This window comes from Embiotoca jacksoni, unplaced genomic scaffold (assembly GCF_022577435.1).
Source record: "Embiotoca jacksoni isolate LCO1_2020_lvr unplaced genomic scaffold, fEmbJac1.0.p SCAF_42, whole genome shotgun sequence".
Taxonomy (NCBI): domain Eukaryota; kingdom Metazoa; phylum Chordata; class Actinopteri; family Embiotocidae; genus Embiotoca; species Embiotoca jacksoni.
The window spans coordinates 810,001-825,107 of NW_027185395.1; the positions used below are offsets into that span (position 1 = coordinate 810,001).

A 15,107-nucleotide genomic window follows, 5' to 3' on the forward strand; every position below is an offset into this window, starting at 1 on the left:
GTGAAACCAACAGAACGACCTACGGGGCTTGTACATTTGTCGGCTGTAAGTAGGACTTAGCTCTTCCTATTTTTGGTAGAAGGAATTTGATCTTGTTAATAAATGCTGTTCCTTTTTTATTTCTCGGTATTTGCCGTTAATCAGACCCGCCTGGTGACAGAGACCTGCAGTGTGAAACCCGCGATCTGAAATCCGTCGAATGTCACTGGAACGTAGGAACAAAAACGTATTTACCTGCTGAGTATCACCTGCTGGGAAGGTAGAGTATCACCTGCTGGGAAGCTAGAGTAAAACCATACCTGAGGCGGTGGGCGCTGCAGCGGGAACAGGCTCACGAGCCTCCACAGTTACAGGCTGGAACAATATATGCTGTGTTCCAGATGTTGTACTTGAGTACTAAAACTCCGTGTTTTTGAGTGCATCAGTGTGTTCACACTGTTAAGAAACAGGCGTAAAGAAGATGCACAGAAGAACCAGCGTGTTTATGGAGGGTGTTAAATAGAGGGCATGAAAACACGCTGGGTGAAATGATTTCTGGGTGAAATGATTCAAGATACAGATATTTTGGAGGGTGATGTGTTCACATGCTGAGCTCAGTTCTTGTCAGTGTGAGATCTGAAACAACTCTAATCTGTCTAAACTCCTGCATAAGAGTCCTAACCTGGAAGAGCAGCATTTATTAGTGAACTAGGGGAAGTATAATCATCTGGAACACAGCATTACTCTGTCTGATGAGGGTTCAGTACACTCTGCATTTGGCATCAACAGCATGAATACATGGACACAAGCTTCCTCATGTCACCAGTCCAGGTTGCTCTTGGTGTGACAGCGTGATGAATGTTTACTTGGACTCCAATCCATCATGTTCTGAATGCCACAGCACATCTAACTATTGTTGCTGACCATGTTAATCCTCTTATATCCTCAGTTTGTTTCATCTGACGGCTACTTTCAGCATTACGACGTCATCTCAAATTGTTTTTTGTGAACGTGACATGGTTCAGTGGATTTTGGTGTCGTCACCAGATCTGAATCCAACACGACACCTTCTGGATGTGGTAGAACATTAATGTGCAGCTGACAAATCAGAAGTGATGCGATGCAATCACATCAACATGGAGCAGAATCTCAAAGGAGAAAAACAAAGTCGTGGAGTCCATAACACCAAGAAGCCCGAGCCAGTGTTATTACAGTGTTCCTAATGAAGTGCTCCAGTCTATCTGTCACAGTACAGTCGGATCCAAGCTGCAGCACAACCGACAATGCTTTGTTTTATTCTGCAGACAGTTTGGTTGGAGATTCAAGTGTGTTATTCTCATATAGTGGCTAATATCGCTTTGGCCTCATCGCCTTGGAACTCCACATTGACAGATTTATTTTCATTTTCAATCTTGTAGTTTTCAGCCCTGCTTGACGCTGACTCAGCGGACATTTATCAGACATTTATCAGACCTCACACGTTTTAACATGTGGAATACTTTGATGTGTAAAATGAGTTCCATATTAATGCTGATATTGGTGATAAACAAAATCACAAAATTTAGAGGTAAAACATTTCAAAATATAAGTGCTCTTGGTTCTCGGTAATAATTTGATTTAGTAATTAGGGGATCAGTTGATGATTAATTCAAAATGTATGACCTTTTTGCCTCCATACTAGAGGTGTTGTCCTGATGGCCTCCACGTTTATGTTGTGGCAAAGAATGAACAAATACATATGTACAAAACAAAAACTAATATTTGTATTTGTTTGTATTTCAGTGCATGTGCAAATGGATCTAAGGGGTGGTGTTCTCAAAAATTGCAAAGTGTTATTGGTGAGAGGAACTGGACTTTGAAAGCTCAAAATAAGCTGGGACAGGTGGAGCTCCATGACAACGCAGATGTGACTAAAAGAGGTATAAAACTTTAGTTTTTGTGTGGTAAAAGGCTTCCTTGTCCATTTTGATTGTAATCTCAGCCTGTTGTTGTGGTCTTTTGTTTCAGTGCACATGTTTGCTCCAGAAGGAGTGACAGCTTCGACTGTGAATGCTCGTAACATCAGCCTGAGGTGGAGCTGGAGGCTGCAGCAGTACAACCATCTCAACCTAACATGCCAAGTAAACGTGAGCCACGGTGGAACGAGCACCATCGTGAGTGGATGAAAGACGAGAGACATCAGCTTCTCAAAGTGAAATGAGAGTGTGAAGTTGGGTCACATCATTCTCGTCCATATCGTGTTCCCAGAGAGAAAACGTCGGAGTTGGCCTGAATGCTGCAGCTTTCAATGACTTGATACCAAACTGGACGTATAACGTGACGGTGCGATGTGGAACAGCGGAACATTTCTGGAGATGGGGTGACTGGAGCGAAAGTGTCACCGTCCACACTCAGGGGGATGGTAAGTATTTCAAAAAAAGCAAACGGACTTTGAAATGAAACGTGCAGTTTAACAGAAAGCGTTTGTCTTGTTTGCACCTCAGTTCCAGATGCTCTGGACGTGTGGATGCAGATGAAGGAAAACCAGGTGGTAATCCTTTGGAAAGTGAGTCACCTGAGTGGGTTCCACTGTTAATATGGTCCTCTGTGCATCGTCTTCAGAAGCTGTTATTACTGGCTCTATCTATGGGTGGTAGGGTTCCTTCAATGTGTAATTTGTTTTACGTGCAGGATCACCAATGCTTAGTCCTGCAAACATGAATGAAGTGTCACCAATCAATGAAGTTTTGTAAAGATAAGAAAAACCAAATGGTCCTTAATTAGAAGGTCAGCTGGCCTCTCCTGCAGTACTCCTCAACTAACAAGCTGCTGAGTGGCGGTACGAGTCTATACATAGACATGAGGTTGGTGCTGGTTGTGAAACCGAAAGACAGCACTGAGAATTATCGGGCCAAACAGTTCTAAGGACTTTCTTGAGGGGGAACTTCCCCCAGAACTAAACAGGTTCTGAGGCGTTTCGCTGGCTGACTCGCAGCGCCAATAAGAACCGTGAAATGACATGTGCTGCCGGTACGACGCTCAGACACTTGTTCCTCCACTTGAGGAAATACAGTTTTCAGTTTACTTGATCCAGTTGAAATTCGTAAACATATTTGACCTGTTTGCAGATCCAAAGCGTGTTTCATTCAGGAGAGCCAATAAAAACAAATGGAATGTCACAGTACTCATAAATACGCTTAAGATTTATTAACTAATTCATAAAATCAACGTAAAGCCTTTTATGATCCGCTATCATTTGCGCTTGTCACTTAGTGCATTACGGGTCAATACAAACTCAACCCTTCCTGTATTTTTTTCAAACCCTTTAGCGTTTTTTAAGAAAGAAGCCCCTCATAGAAAAAACTTTTGTGGTGAAAGTCAGATGATCACACTGTAGATGAAAAGTCCACCGCAGCCTGCGGTGCTTCCAGCAGCGCTACGTAGCAGCACGTCATCAGAGTCACTTTTAATATTTCTCTTTAAATGAAATAGAAGTCAAGCTGTATTTCCTCCGCTGTGACTCGGCTTAATAAAGCCTGGACCATCGTGTGCCTCCATTTGATCATCTGCTGTTTTAAAAGGCTTCGTTCGTAGCTGTAGTTTACCAGGTTTACTGTTTCCACTGGGTTTTGAACGCAGCGGTTGTCTGTGCTGTGTGTGTCACCACAGTTCCTATTATAACAGGGAGAGTACCCAGACACAGGTCGGAGCGAAAAAATGGCACTCAAAACAGAATTATAGGAACTTAAAAGGTTGTAGGTTTCCCAGCTGCAGACACACACAAAAGGGGGAATCCATCCCGCCCTTCTAACAACTGAAATAGTTCCTGCAGTCCAAAAACACCTTTCCTTACCGAGGCCCATTGTGTCTCTGAAGATAGACCAGTATCAGAGGTCTTCCAGCGCTCCCTCTGCTGTGCTCCAGGTGTATTCAGCCTGAGGTCCCTGCCAGCTGTTTCTTGGCTGTTGAGGATCCCGATGAGGGTTGGCGACGCTTGATGCAGTTTTACGGAGCGCATTCCCAATCCATCCCCTTCTCTTTGTTTCTGAGGATTCTGCTGAGGCAGCTGTTCATGAAGTGCTGTATCTGTCTGAGGGTGGTGCTAGTAGTTCTCCAGGTTTCTGCCTTCACATTGGAGTTGAACAGAAAGCCTGTACACGTTCATGAAGCTCATTGGTGCCACTCAATGTCTGCTGAACAGTTTGAAACTCCAAACTTGTTCAACTGAATGTCTCATCAGTAATCTATAAAGCAGTAGTAATTGAGTGTTTCCTCACTCAATCATGCCTTTGGTTACACTACAGCTTCTTGAATTACAAAGTGGTGTTCATGAGTTCATGTAATGGTTGCCTAAGATGTTTAACACCAGGTCAACTGAAGCCCTGATGTTCCCTCTCTACAGATGCCACTAGCCAATCAGAGCCATGGAAACATCATAGACTATGACGTGACCTGGGTGAATACAGTGAATGCCAGCGAGCACAGTGTTGCACTCAGTCTGGACACCAGCGAAGAGCACGTTGTCACAGTGAAAGCTAGGAACATAAACGGCAGCTCATCGCCATCAACCATCACCATCCCCAGCCTCGGTCCAGGTACGAACGCAGGAAACACATTAACAGCAGCATCGGCTTACTGCAGAGTCGACAAAACAAAAAACAGTCAGCATAAAATGCACAACGTCAACCGTACAAGCAATACACATCCGTATTTATCGAACCCACAGCTGCAACACCATAGCAACCAAATAATGTCGAAAGCACATGTGCATGACAATAATAACAAAATCCCACATCACTGCCCTAAAATATGACAAAGTAGAATCAACTGAAGGAATAAAGTTAACAGGTTTTTTTTTTTATATGTAGTCGTTTAACTTAATGTTCATATAAGATATTTTTGGAACATATCTAGCGGAGTCTTACGTTGCTGCAGTCTGGAGCAGGTTTTCCTCAGACCCCGAAAGACCCTGGAAAGTGTTGTTCACCTTCCAAGGCAGCTGGATTCACGAGATCCTAAAATCACACGATCCCACAAAAATACATCTTCAACATCTTCAACTTATGAGTTGGTGTTCGAAGCAGCGGTGGTCTGGAAACATCAGCGTCCTCTGAGGACCTACTGGCACTTACTCACGTGGTTTATGTTTAATGACAGCAGAAGCAAGTGTTATGTGACCTTATATGCTGGTTATTCAGACTGTGGAAGCAGTGATGGACAGATGTTCACCTCGTCTGATCACCTGCTGATCGTTTCGTTGAAAGTGCCTGAACTTTTTCGAACAGTTTATAATCACAGCTTCTCTAATGGGTCATCAGGCCGGTCAGATGAGGCAAATATAGTAAAGAAACATTAGTAGATAAATGAACCCCACATATTCTAATGTTTATGTCAAATTTGACATTCAAAAAGTCTTCATTTTCAGACCAAACCACAGTGAACACTTCTTGGATCACCGGCAGCGACGGGGGCTTCAACCTGTCTTGGCTTGCCAGTCCTTCGGCCACCTGTGGCTACGTAGTGGACTGGTGTCCCACTTCTGGGAGTGGCCCTGTGGAGTGGCTGAAAGTGCCTCCCAATGACACCAATGCCTTCATATTTTCCGGTAAGTCCCCACAAAACAGTTGCACCTTTGCATGTAACATCACACTTGTTTGAGTTTTAAAGATCTTTGTTTTGTTTTTTCCACCTCACCAGAGAACTTCAACGATGGAGTGAGATATTCCTTGTCCATATACGCCTGCACCCAGAAAGCTCCGGTGCTCGTGGAGAGAAGGGAGGGCTACGTCAGAGAGACCAGTAAGACTGAACTTCTAACACAATATGTCAGTGCTTCAAAACGGCACTTTGTCCAACGGCGTTTCATCTGTGTCATTCTTTGCCAGGAATAGAAGAAAAGCTGTTTAAACCCCTAACATTCAAACAGCAGGGCGCTGATGCTGAAGTGTCGTGGCACGCCATACCTCTGAGAGAGCAGAGCGCTTTTATCCAAGGCTATATTCTGTATTATTGGAACAACCGCGGGGAAGTCTTCAGTGTGAGCACAGGTATTGACTCTACAAGTGTACATGAATACATGAAACCATGACACAAGCTGAAAATGTTTCTACTGATCTCACAAGTGCACGTCAGCGTGTGTCAGTACACCGGTTACACATGTTAGAGCTCTAACCATCAGTGATGTCATCAACCATCAGTGATGTCATCGTTGGTTTGTGAACGTTATGAAGCCTCCAGTTCAGATTCTGTCCGTCACCATCTTTGCTAGTTCGGAGCAGGAAGTGACCATATTTGGACGAGCTGGGGGAGGATCCAGCGGTGGATCTGATGGATCGCATCCTCACACCTAAGTAACAGAATAGGTCATTTAACCTATCGAGAGTACCAACGACTGCTGTGCTGCACCTTTGTCGTCATGGTAATAACCATAAATCATTGGTACATAAGATACATTACACATTTACAAATTTGATTCTCAGGCAAGTTCTGCAGTTATAAGGATTGTCTTTCATGGACAATTATTAGCGATGGACATCACGGTCCATCACGATGGACATCATGGACATGTCCTTGGAAAGTGTCGGCCATATTGAATCTAAAAATATGCATACCATGTTTGTGTGTTCAGACTTTACGAAGTCATGGCTCCTTGTAGCTTTGAAATTTATTTTCCACTTGATAAACTATCAGTCAGAAACAGCTCCAAAACTGTGAGACCTAAATGAACAACATAGGACCTCATGGACAAAAGACACTTGGTAGGAATGTGACCCAGTGAGTCCTGGTGTCTTCAGTGCCGGGCCGCTCTGTGCTGACAGAACAAGAACCACAACCTGCATTTCTGTAGAAGTTCTCAAAAACTGCATGTTGACAGACAGCGTGTAACTACAATCATACAGGACCTGCTGCACATTCAAAGATCTTTGAACACAATTCAGATAAATATTTCCTGATTTTATGTTTCCACACACAATGCAGAGCTGAACTAAATGGAAAGTAATCTCCGGTGTCACATCGTCACCTTAAAGATCCATTTGTGTTTGTAACGTCAGTCACTTTGTCTTGGATTAGACGATCCTGAGGCCACCAGCCTGACAGCAACAGACCTGAACATCACTTCGTACACATTCACAGTGACGGCCAAGACGGCAGTCGGAGAATGTGGCAACGCCTCCATTACTGCCACCTTGAATTCCCTTTGTATGTTGCTGCTTTTCCCTTTCAGACTTATTCACTGGTTTATATCAATTTTCTGTAAGAAAAGAGGAATCAAAGTCAAATGATACACTTGAGCACCCACTGTTGCTTAGTTAGATTTACTCGTATGTGCTGTTTGCTCTCACCAGCTGATACCTCGATCCAGTCTGTGTTGGTTTCTCTGGGGGCTGTTTTTGGTCTCCTGTTCCTCACCACCGTCCTCTGCTTCAGACACTGGGCCTGGTCAGTAAGCCATCTCATTCATTTACTGTACATTTTGCCTCTTTAGTTGGCAGGTCTTTGTTTGAGATATATTTTTCCTCTATTTGTACATCCAACAGCATCAAACACAAAGTCTATCCTCCAATCCCAAAGCCAGAGTTGATGTGGGTGACATCACAGGTAAGTTCTTACAATCTATTTTTACACATTCATCCACATGCAGGTTATTTTATTTATTGGCCTTCAAACTTAATTTAAATAGTCTTCATACATGGATCCATATATTTTGGGATATTTGCCTTACATGACCCAAGTTGGCAGATAGTTTATGAAACACACACAAACCACAAGCTGCATACAATTTCAACCCATCTGTTATCACAACCTTTCCACAGGGACTCAGGCCTGTTGACTGCTGAGTGAATTAGTAAGCAGTTGTCAAAATGCTCGGGCAGGACCAAGCGGTCACCCGTCGGTTTGTGAATGGCTGTTATAAAGCCTCAAGTTTGGAATTTGGTCGGCGCCATCTTGCTAGTTCGGAGCGGTTTGGAAGAGGAAGTGACCATATTTGGGCGAGCTGGGGGAGGAGCCAGCGGTGGATCTGACTCAATCTGATTGGAGACCAGACAAAACTACGTCCCACCCACCAATAGCTGTAACCTGACTGCACCACAGGCCTGTCAATCAAACAGACACGCCCCCAAAAACAGGTCTTCTTGAATCTTCTTTTCTAATGAATGAGGGATTATTTTCAGATGGACCTCCAGAAAACTAATAAGAAGGAGTGACTTTAGCTAACAACACCGAGATAACTGATGGACACATTTTATTCACTTTGGATTTGATGAGAGAAGTTGAATGGGAGTCTATGGAGCCGGAGGCTTTTTGGAGCCGACCTCCAGTGGCACTCGCTGGTATTGCAGCTTCAGTCACTTCTGGATCAGAACCATTTTACAGACCTGAAGCTACGTCAACTTACATACAGTCTGTGTTCAGGTCTCTGGTATTTTGACCCCCTAAAACTCATTCAGGATTTTTTGTGTTTTCCGCCTGTTTCATCGCCACCATAGATTCTTCTCCATGCTTGGAAGGGGAGGGTGAAGTGAAGTGTTCCCTTAGTTGCAATCTGCAACTTGACTACTTGATCCCACATTATCCTACACACTGCTCCTTCTCCTCGTGTAGGAGGGGCAGCGGGTGCCAATTGAAGGGCAAACACTGGATTTTCTTTATTAAATCTCATAGTCGAACGATTTATTTGACACTTTTCATACCGGTTTGAGTCACACCAGTGTTGTGTTGCTCTGCAGAATGCATTTTAAAGCACATTAGTTAAACACATAAAGAAATGGGCGGTGCAGTGGTTAGCATTGTCGCCTCACAGCAAAAAGGTTCTGGGTTTGAATCCGGGCCTGGACCTTTCTGTGCAGAGTCTGCATGTTCTCCTTGTGCCTGCGTGGGTTCTCTCGGTTCTCCACCCCGGGACCCTGTTCAGGATAAAGCGGGTATAGATAATGGATGGATAAAGAAATGCATACAGTAAAAAAAAGTGTGCACATGCTGTTGAATTTAACATGTTGTGATATAAAATGTGTTAAGAGTATTAATTTGTTGTTGTTTACTAAAAAGAAGCTTACTCAGCTGGTTTGGGTGGAGCTCAGCTATGTGAATAAATGTTACTAATCATGAGCAGCTCTCAGACAGTTTCATTATGTCAAAGTAGATCTCAGAGGACAAAAGGTTGGAGACCCCTGTTCTACAGCACGTTGGTGTGGAGGCCACACGGGTTCAGTTTAAATATTCATTGGTGCAGTTCTCAGTTTACACACTGTCAGCATTTTTTGTATACACAGCTGCCACACAACTTTTCTGTCATTTTGTCTGTTTTCCAGGGTCAATTTAGATGTCGTCAACTTGACGAGGTTCAGAGTTACCCCAGTGAAGCAAGCATCATGGATATTTCGGAGTTGCATTATAAATACAGAACACCGGTGACTAATAATTACAGCCAGGAGGAAGTGCCTTTTGTTTTTTCACAAACTCCCAAAGGTTACTACAACAAGCCCCTAAAGTGCACAACACCAACCCTCACTTTACCCCCTACTATCACTACTTCTCCGTCAGGTTTATCGTCTTGTCCGTTCACAGGTCTGTTTCTTAACCCGTCTTATGACCTGACAATGCAGACTGGAGATCAGCAGGCCAGCTCAGGACCTGAGGTTCATGAGGGGACGACTGGAATAAGATACCAGCCTCCCACTGAAACCATCCTTCTGAACCAGCCAGCCGAGGATCAGGACACGCCCCTGGTCTGTGTCTCGTCCTACATTTTGTTATCACAGACTCCTTCCACATAGCTGCTGCTGGCACATGCAGCATGTTATAAGTGTATTTACACAGTACAATGGTATTTTAGGCATAGTGAGCTTTTGAATGTTTAATGATCAGTAAAAAAGTCTAATAAATTCACATGTAGTAACACGCTTTCTTGCCAATTATCAATAGTGAAACAGAGACAAGTTAAAAGCAAAAGCACTGTTCCAGCCCCCAGAACTGAGGGGTATGAAGGTTTTCAAGGGAAAAGTATATCACGCTAATTTGTCTTTTGTATTTTGTCTAGGAATTTTTGGGAGATTTAGATGCCGATAACATAAATAATAAATAAATAATTTACTTATTCCCCACCAGAATTTTGTCTTGGCAGTGTAGACTTTGTGAAATTATTATTACTTCTCTGCACTGCACATATAGCGAGCTTGCAGACACACTTGGCGGTTGCTTCCATACTTGTAAGTGATACCTTTCCGTTTGTTTTCATACCTGTTTAAAAGTTACCTCCGGTGGTTCCTCACCGTCTACAGCTCTGTCAGATGAACTAGAGAGCCCCTTCATCACTACCTCTCACTGTCGCCTACCATATGATGAATGTGGATGTAACACTTGTTGTTGACAACGTTTTTTATGCAGTTGAACTGTCACTGCTTTGGTTGCTGTTTGTTTTTTTTCAGCGCTCTGTGTATTTACTTCTGCCTTTCCCCTTTCCAGTTGCCAGATCTTCTCATGTCTTGTTCCTTCCTTTGGCATTAATTGCTTTCCACTTACCTAATCTCCTCGTGTATGACGTCCTTTTCCCAAGCAGCTGTAAATGAAGCCAACACAGAAGGGCCAAAAACTGCAGGTCCTTGAATGTCCACTTGAGGCTGGCTCCAAAAGTCAGACATCCCCCACAGAACCCGACGTTACACAACTTTAGAGGAGAAATAAACATGTTTACAGCCTGGTACAATATATGGTTTTGGTCTCTGTATGTCATTTTATGATATAACTCCACTGTGGAATCTACAGTCGGCTATTTACTTCTACCTCTGTTGTCCACTCAGAGCTAAATTCAATTTAGCTTTCTGTTTCATTTTATCCATTACTTGCAGCTATTTATCTTCTACTTTTAGACAACTATTTCAGTGGTTTATCCATTATTTTAACTGAACTGTGCATCCATTACTTTTAGCTACAGTACAGTTGTTTCAGAAAAATATTCAGATCGTTTTACTTTTCTCAACATGTATAGTCTAGATGCACATTTCCCCAACAACACTCAGTGTCAAATTTATTAAAATGATCATTTACAAAAGTATTCAGACCCTTTGCTGTGCATCCTTTTTGCTTTGTTAATCATTGAGATGTGTCTGGAACTTATTTGAAGTCCATTCATTGAACATTGTTTAGAAAGGCCCAAATCTTTCATTATTGTTTGAAACCACCAGGACTCTGCTTCGAGCTGCCTGTCCAACCAAACCGAGAAACTGAGCTAGTAGGTACTTGACCACAGAGGTGACCAAGAACCAAATAGTCCCTCTGAGGCTGCTTTTACATCTATCATTTTTGGTCCTAACTAATACAACAGGTGTAAAATGTGCCTGGGACCACAGTCCTGATCAGAGGATGAAAATCTGGTCCACCAAAAGAGGTTGTCTGGATCTGGATAAACCTCGGTCATGGTTCGGTTTGTTTACATTGTGGGTGTTTCCGACTGTTGGACCACTTACAGGAAGTCAAGGCCGGCTATTTTCACCTTTGAATGATAGAAGCAGAAATCAACCGACAGGGAAGTAAAAATGAGCCACAGTTGTACAGGTCATGGGAGAAGTCTTCCCAGAACAGAACGCGGAGACCTGCAACAAGCCGACGAGACGTCAGGTTGAAAGAAGAACAAAGTCCAACGTTGTTGAGAAGTGGAGACGTGATGAACGAGACGAGAAGCAGGTTGAAGGTTCACTTCTGTTTCTGTGCTCACTGGAAACATCTTCATTTCAGATTTAAGAAGCCTTTTTCAGCATTACTACATTTGATCTGATTATATAAAGATGTTTTGTCATTCAAAAAGCTCACTTTTTGAAAAAAGATTCTCTTCAACCATGTGAGTGACCTGCAGAGGGATCCTGAAGATATAATATGAACTGAACCTCCCGTTTCATGTTGGTGGTCGAAGGTGAGTAACACTGATATCAAAAGTAAAAGAATTGTCCCGTGCTTGTTTCTTCTGCTTCAGCCGGCTCAGTACAGGTCTGTACCGGCAGCACAACTCTGGATCCTCATATCCTGAATAACTTTCTCTCTCCTCATCATCTAAACCTCAGTGCTTCAATGTTTGAGTAGAGATGACAAAAGAAGTCTGATTGTGGAGAAAATGCAACTGGATGAAGCTCAAAAGATGGTTGGGATGAAAAAGCTCGTTTTTAACATTATTTGAGGTCCTACTGTTTCCATTTATATGGATGGTTTGGTGATACATCAAATCAAGGAGGAGGGAGAAGTCAGGAGACATTTTCAGAGTCTTTGCTTACAGCTGTTTCTAGGAAGCCGTACGTACCATACAAATTCAATCTGTGTCAAAGTATTCAAAGTACCAGCAGAAGGGATTTTAAAATGTATTTGTGGTGAGCACTACTTATTTCTATAAGTGTAGAGCCATGCAGCTGAAAAATAGATTTCAAATGAAATATATATCAGTTTTAAATGTCTTTAATGTTCTACAGCGTAGAAAAAAGGCAAAAGTTCAGGAACCCTTGAATGACTTGGTGTGTTTATACATTACAGTTTACTGACAAAGACCATGACATGCATTATGAAGCTTCTAGAAAAACAAGTAAGAGAACCGTTAGCTAACTTGGGTTTTGTTTTGGGGGTAAATAAGCTCTTTCCAAGGTCGAGAATACAAACTATATCTGCACGCCACTGGGTCTAAATGCATAAATCTGATTGTTTGATTTTTGGGAAAATTTGAGTGAAACAAGCCATTAATTCTTATTCAAGAAAACCTTTGGACGTGTTCATAAATGTCAGCATATGCAGCATACGACTACACCACAATGTACTTTATCTGACTTTTACAATAACCACACATTCATTTCTAAACTTTGCAGACATGCAGAATACATCCGAGACAAGCTGTTAACTGACCAACACATTCACAGCTAGCAGATTTACCAGTTAACTGACCTGCAAGTATCTGAACTGGCAGGAAAACAGCAGTTGGAGAAAACCAAGCAGACCCCATTTTCACAGTAGTTTATTGTGTTAAAACAATACAGCTGCTGTTTCCCCTTGTGGCTGAGAGCTGGGAGGATAACTGCTCTCCTGGTGCTGAAGATGCTCCAACCCAACAGTGACATGGTGGAACAACAGTTACAGGATGTGTCTGTGGCATAAAATGGTAGAAATGTTGTTTGTTTGTTAGCAGGTGTGTATCGACCTGTCAGGTTAAAGGTCTGGTAAGACCCGAGCAACTTTAAATCCTTCCAGTGGAACTGCTACAACAGAGGATTTGATGCAGAGGGAAAGTAAATCCACAGATTTAACAGACAGAGTTCAACTTTTTTTGTCGAACTCTGACCGCCTGCCTTCTACAGATTTCTGACTCATTCACTCCTCTCTACATAAAGTACACACCGTGGTTTACTAAATAGTGATCAGTCGATTTTCTCCACTTCATCATCATCATTTTGACTTTATGACTCCTTCCTGGGGTCATAAAAGGGGTCTTAAAAGGGGGCAGGGCTAAGATCAAAGGTAACCAATCATCAAAGGAGTCATAAAAGGGGGCGGGGCTAAGGGGGTCATAAATCACTTGACAGGTCATGTCACAGAGGTCATAAATCACTTTTTGACAGGTAGTATTGCATATCTCTTTCTCACTTTTCATTCTTTCATGTCAAATCATGTTCTGATTTACAGATGTTCCTCAACAAAAGTCGCGTTATCTTTAGTCTTTATTCTGTTGATTCAAATACAAACAGACACATCTGAACGGTTTATATTGACTTGAATCATCATCATGAACAATAATAATGTGACCAGCTGTGTTGTTGATGCTCTGCACAGTGAGGAGTGACCACTAGATGGAGCCAGATACATTCTGAAGAGAGGATTCTGTGACTGAGACTGAACTGTTACATGTTGTATGTCCGGTGCGGAAAGTAATAAGGACTTTTACCCAGATACTGTGCTCAGGTATATTTTCAAGTATTGTTCTCTTCTTGCATATTTTTATTTGACGCTTCTGTATATATTACATTATATCTTTTATTCCACCACATTTATGTGACTGCTGCACATACTAGTTACTTTTCAGATTTTAAAAAACATACAAAATACAGTGCTGTACAGTGACAGGAGCCTCGTTGTCATCGCTGGTGCTTGTTAATATGAAACTGGGAAAGGTTTGAAAGTAACATCATAGGCGCACATTGTTAATAAGTTACAATCTAATCAATCAATATTTAACTTCTAACTGTATGTGGCAAATAAGAAACAATATAAAATTTAAAATTAAAACAATCGGGCCCTGCAGTTTTAAGGCCATTGTCCCCTCCAGACCCCGTTAGATTCACCAACAGCATAACGACAGCTCTTCTCTTTACTATAAAGGAAGGAGCTGATGTTTTGTGTTTGTTTGTTTTTAATCCCATCTCAAGACCAAAACCTACAATGGTACAAAGCTGCCAGACTATTAGTCCCTCCTCAACATGTAAACACTTTCCTGAAACATCTGGGCACTGTCATCCTTATCGACTGTTATTCAAACAGAAGGAAACCGCTTTTTTGGGGAACTATTTTCAGTGGCGGATTATTCCACATATGCTCTGCTGAGAAACTCTGCCAGCAGAACAGTGTGTGTGAGTCAAAATAAAGTAAAGTGTGTGTTCACCGGAACAAAGCGCAACGGTGTGGCTCACTGATGTGTTTATTAGATTTTGGACAATAAAGAAGCTCTTCAGGCTTCAGCAAACATCACCTGGAGGATCCATTCAGTGTCGGTTTGGACTTTTCACAAGAAAAATAAAGAGTATTTTAAGACTTTAGATCAAAACTCACCTGCTCTGGAACTTGAACAAATGCAGTGACAAATGCACCAATTCCAGTTCTAGTTACCCACTTGACTTTTGGCTAAGTTATGATAATAAACATGTTTTCTTTATTGCATTCAGTTTTATATGAAAGACATACGCTAAGTATTTGAACAGTTTAAAAATCAAAGAATGGTTACTAGATTAAAGTGCTCACTTCCAACTTTAATCTGATTGGTTTATTTACACTGAGATCAGGTGATTGACTTGTCTATGGAGGATATTCAACCTCTTCACCCTGAAAAGCCCTCTAGTTGCGTCGGCTGTATGGCCCATGTGCTGTTTCTTTCTTTAGACACGTTCCTCTCTATCACTTTAACAGAC

General features: G+C 42.2%; 1 protein-coding gene across 1 annotated transcript in view; it reads left to right on the top strand.

Moving 5' to 3' along the window:
- The window catches only part of LOC138210018 (leukemia inhibitory factor receptor-like), an 11,691-nt gene extending 866 nt beyond the window's left edge, over window positions 1-10,825 (top strand). The window contains exons 2-15 of the mRNA XM_069168915.1: window positions 1-45; window positions 145-259; window positions 1,810-1,898; window positions 1,987-2,132; window positions 2,227-2,380; window positions 2,463-2,524; window positions 4,361-4,553; window positions 5,384-5,563; window positions 5,656-5,757; window positions 5,844-6,005; window positions 7,030-7,158; window positions 7,305-7,398; window positions 7,497-7,557; window positions 9,270-10,825. The exon at window positions 1-45 is cut by the window's left edge and continues 228 nt beyond it. Coding sequence (XP_069025016.1) covers window positions 1-45; window positions 145-259; window positions 1,810-1,898; window positions 1,987-2,132; window positions 2,227-2,380; window positions 2,463-2,524; window positions 4,361-4,553; window positions 5,384-5,563; window positions 5,656-5,757; window positions 5,844-6,005; window positions 7,030-7,158; window positions 7,305-7,398; window positions 7,497-7,557; window positions 9,270-9,734 — 1,997 coding nt within the window. The 3' untranslated portion in view covers window positions 9,735-10,825. The remainder of the gene's footprint in view (window positions 46-144; window positions 260-1,809; window positions 1,899-1,986; window positions 2,133-2,226; window positions 2,381-2,462; window positions 2,525-4,360; window positions 4,554-5,383; window positions 5,564-5,655; window positions 5,758-5,843; window positions 6,006-7,029; window positions 7,159-7,304; window positions 7,399-7,496; window positions 7,558-9,269) is intronic.
- Window positions 10,826-15,107: the final 4,282 nt, after the last annotated feature.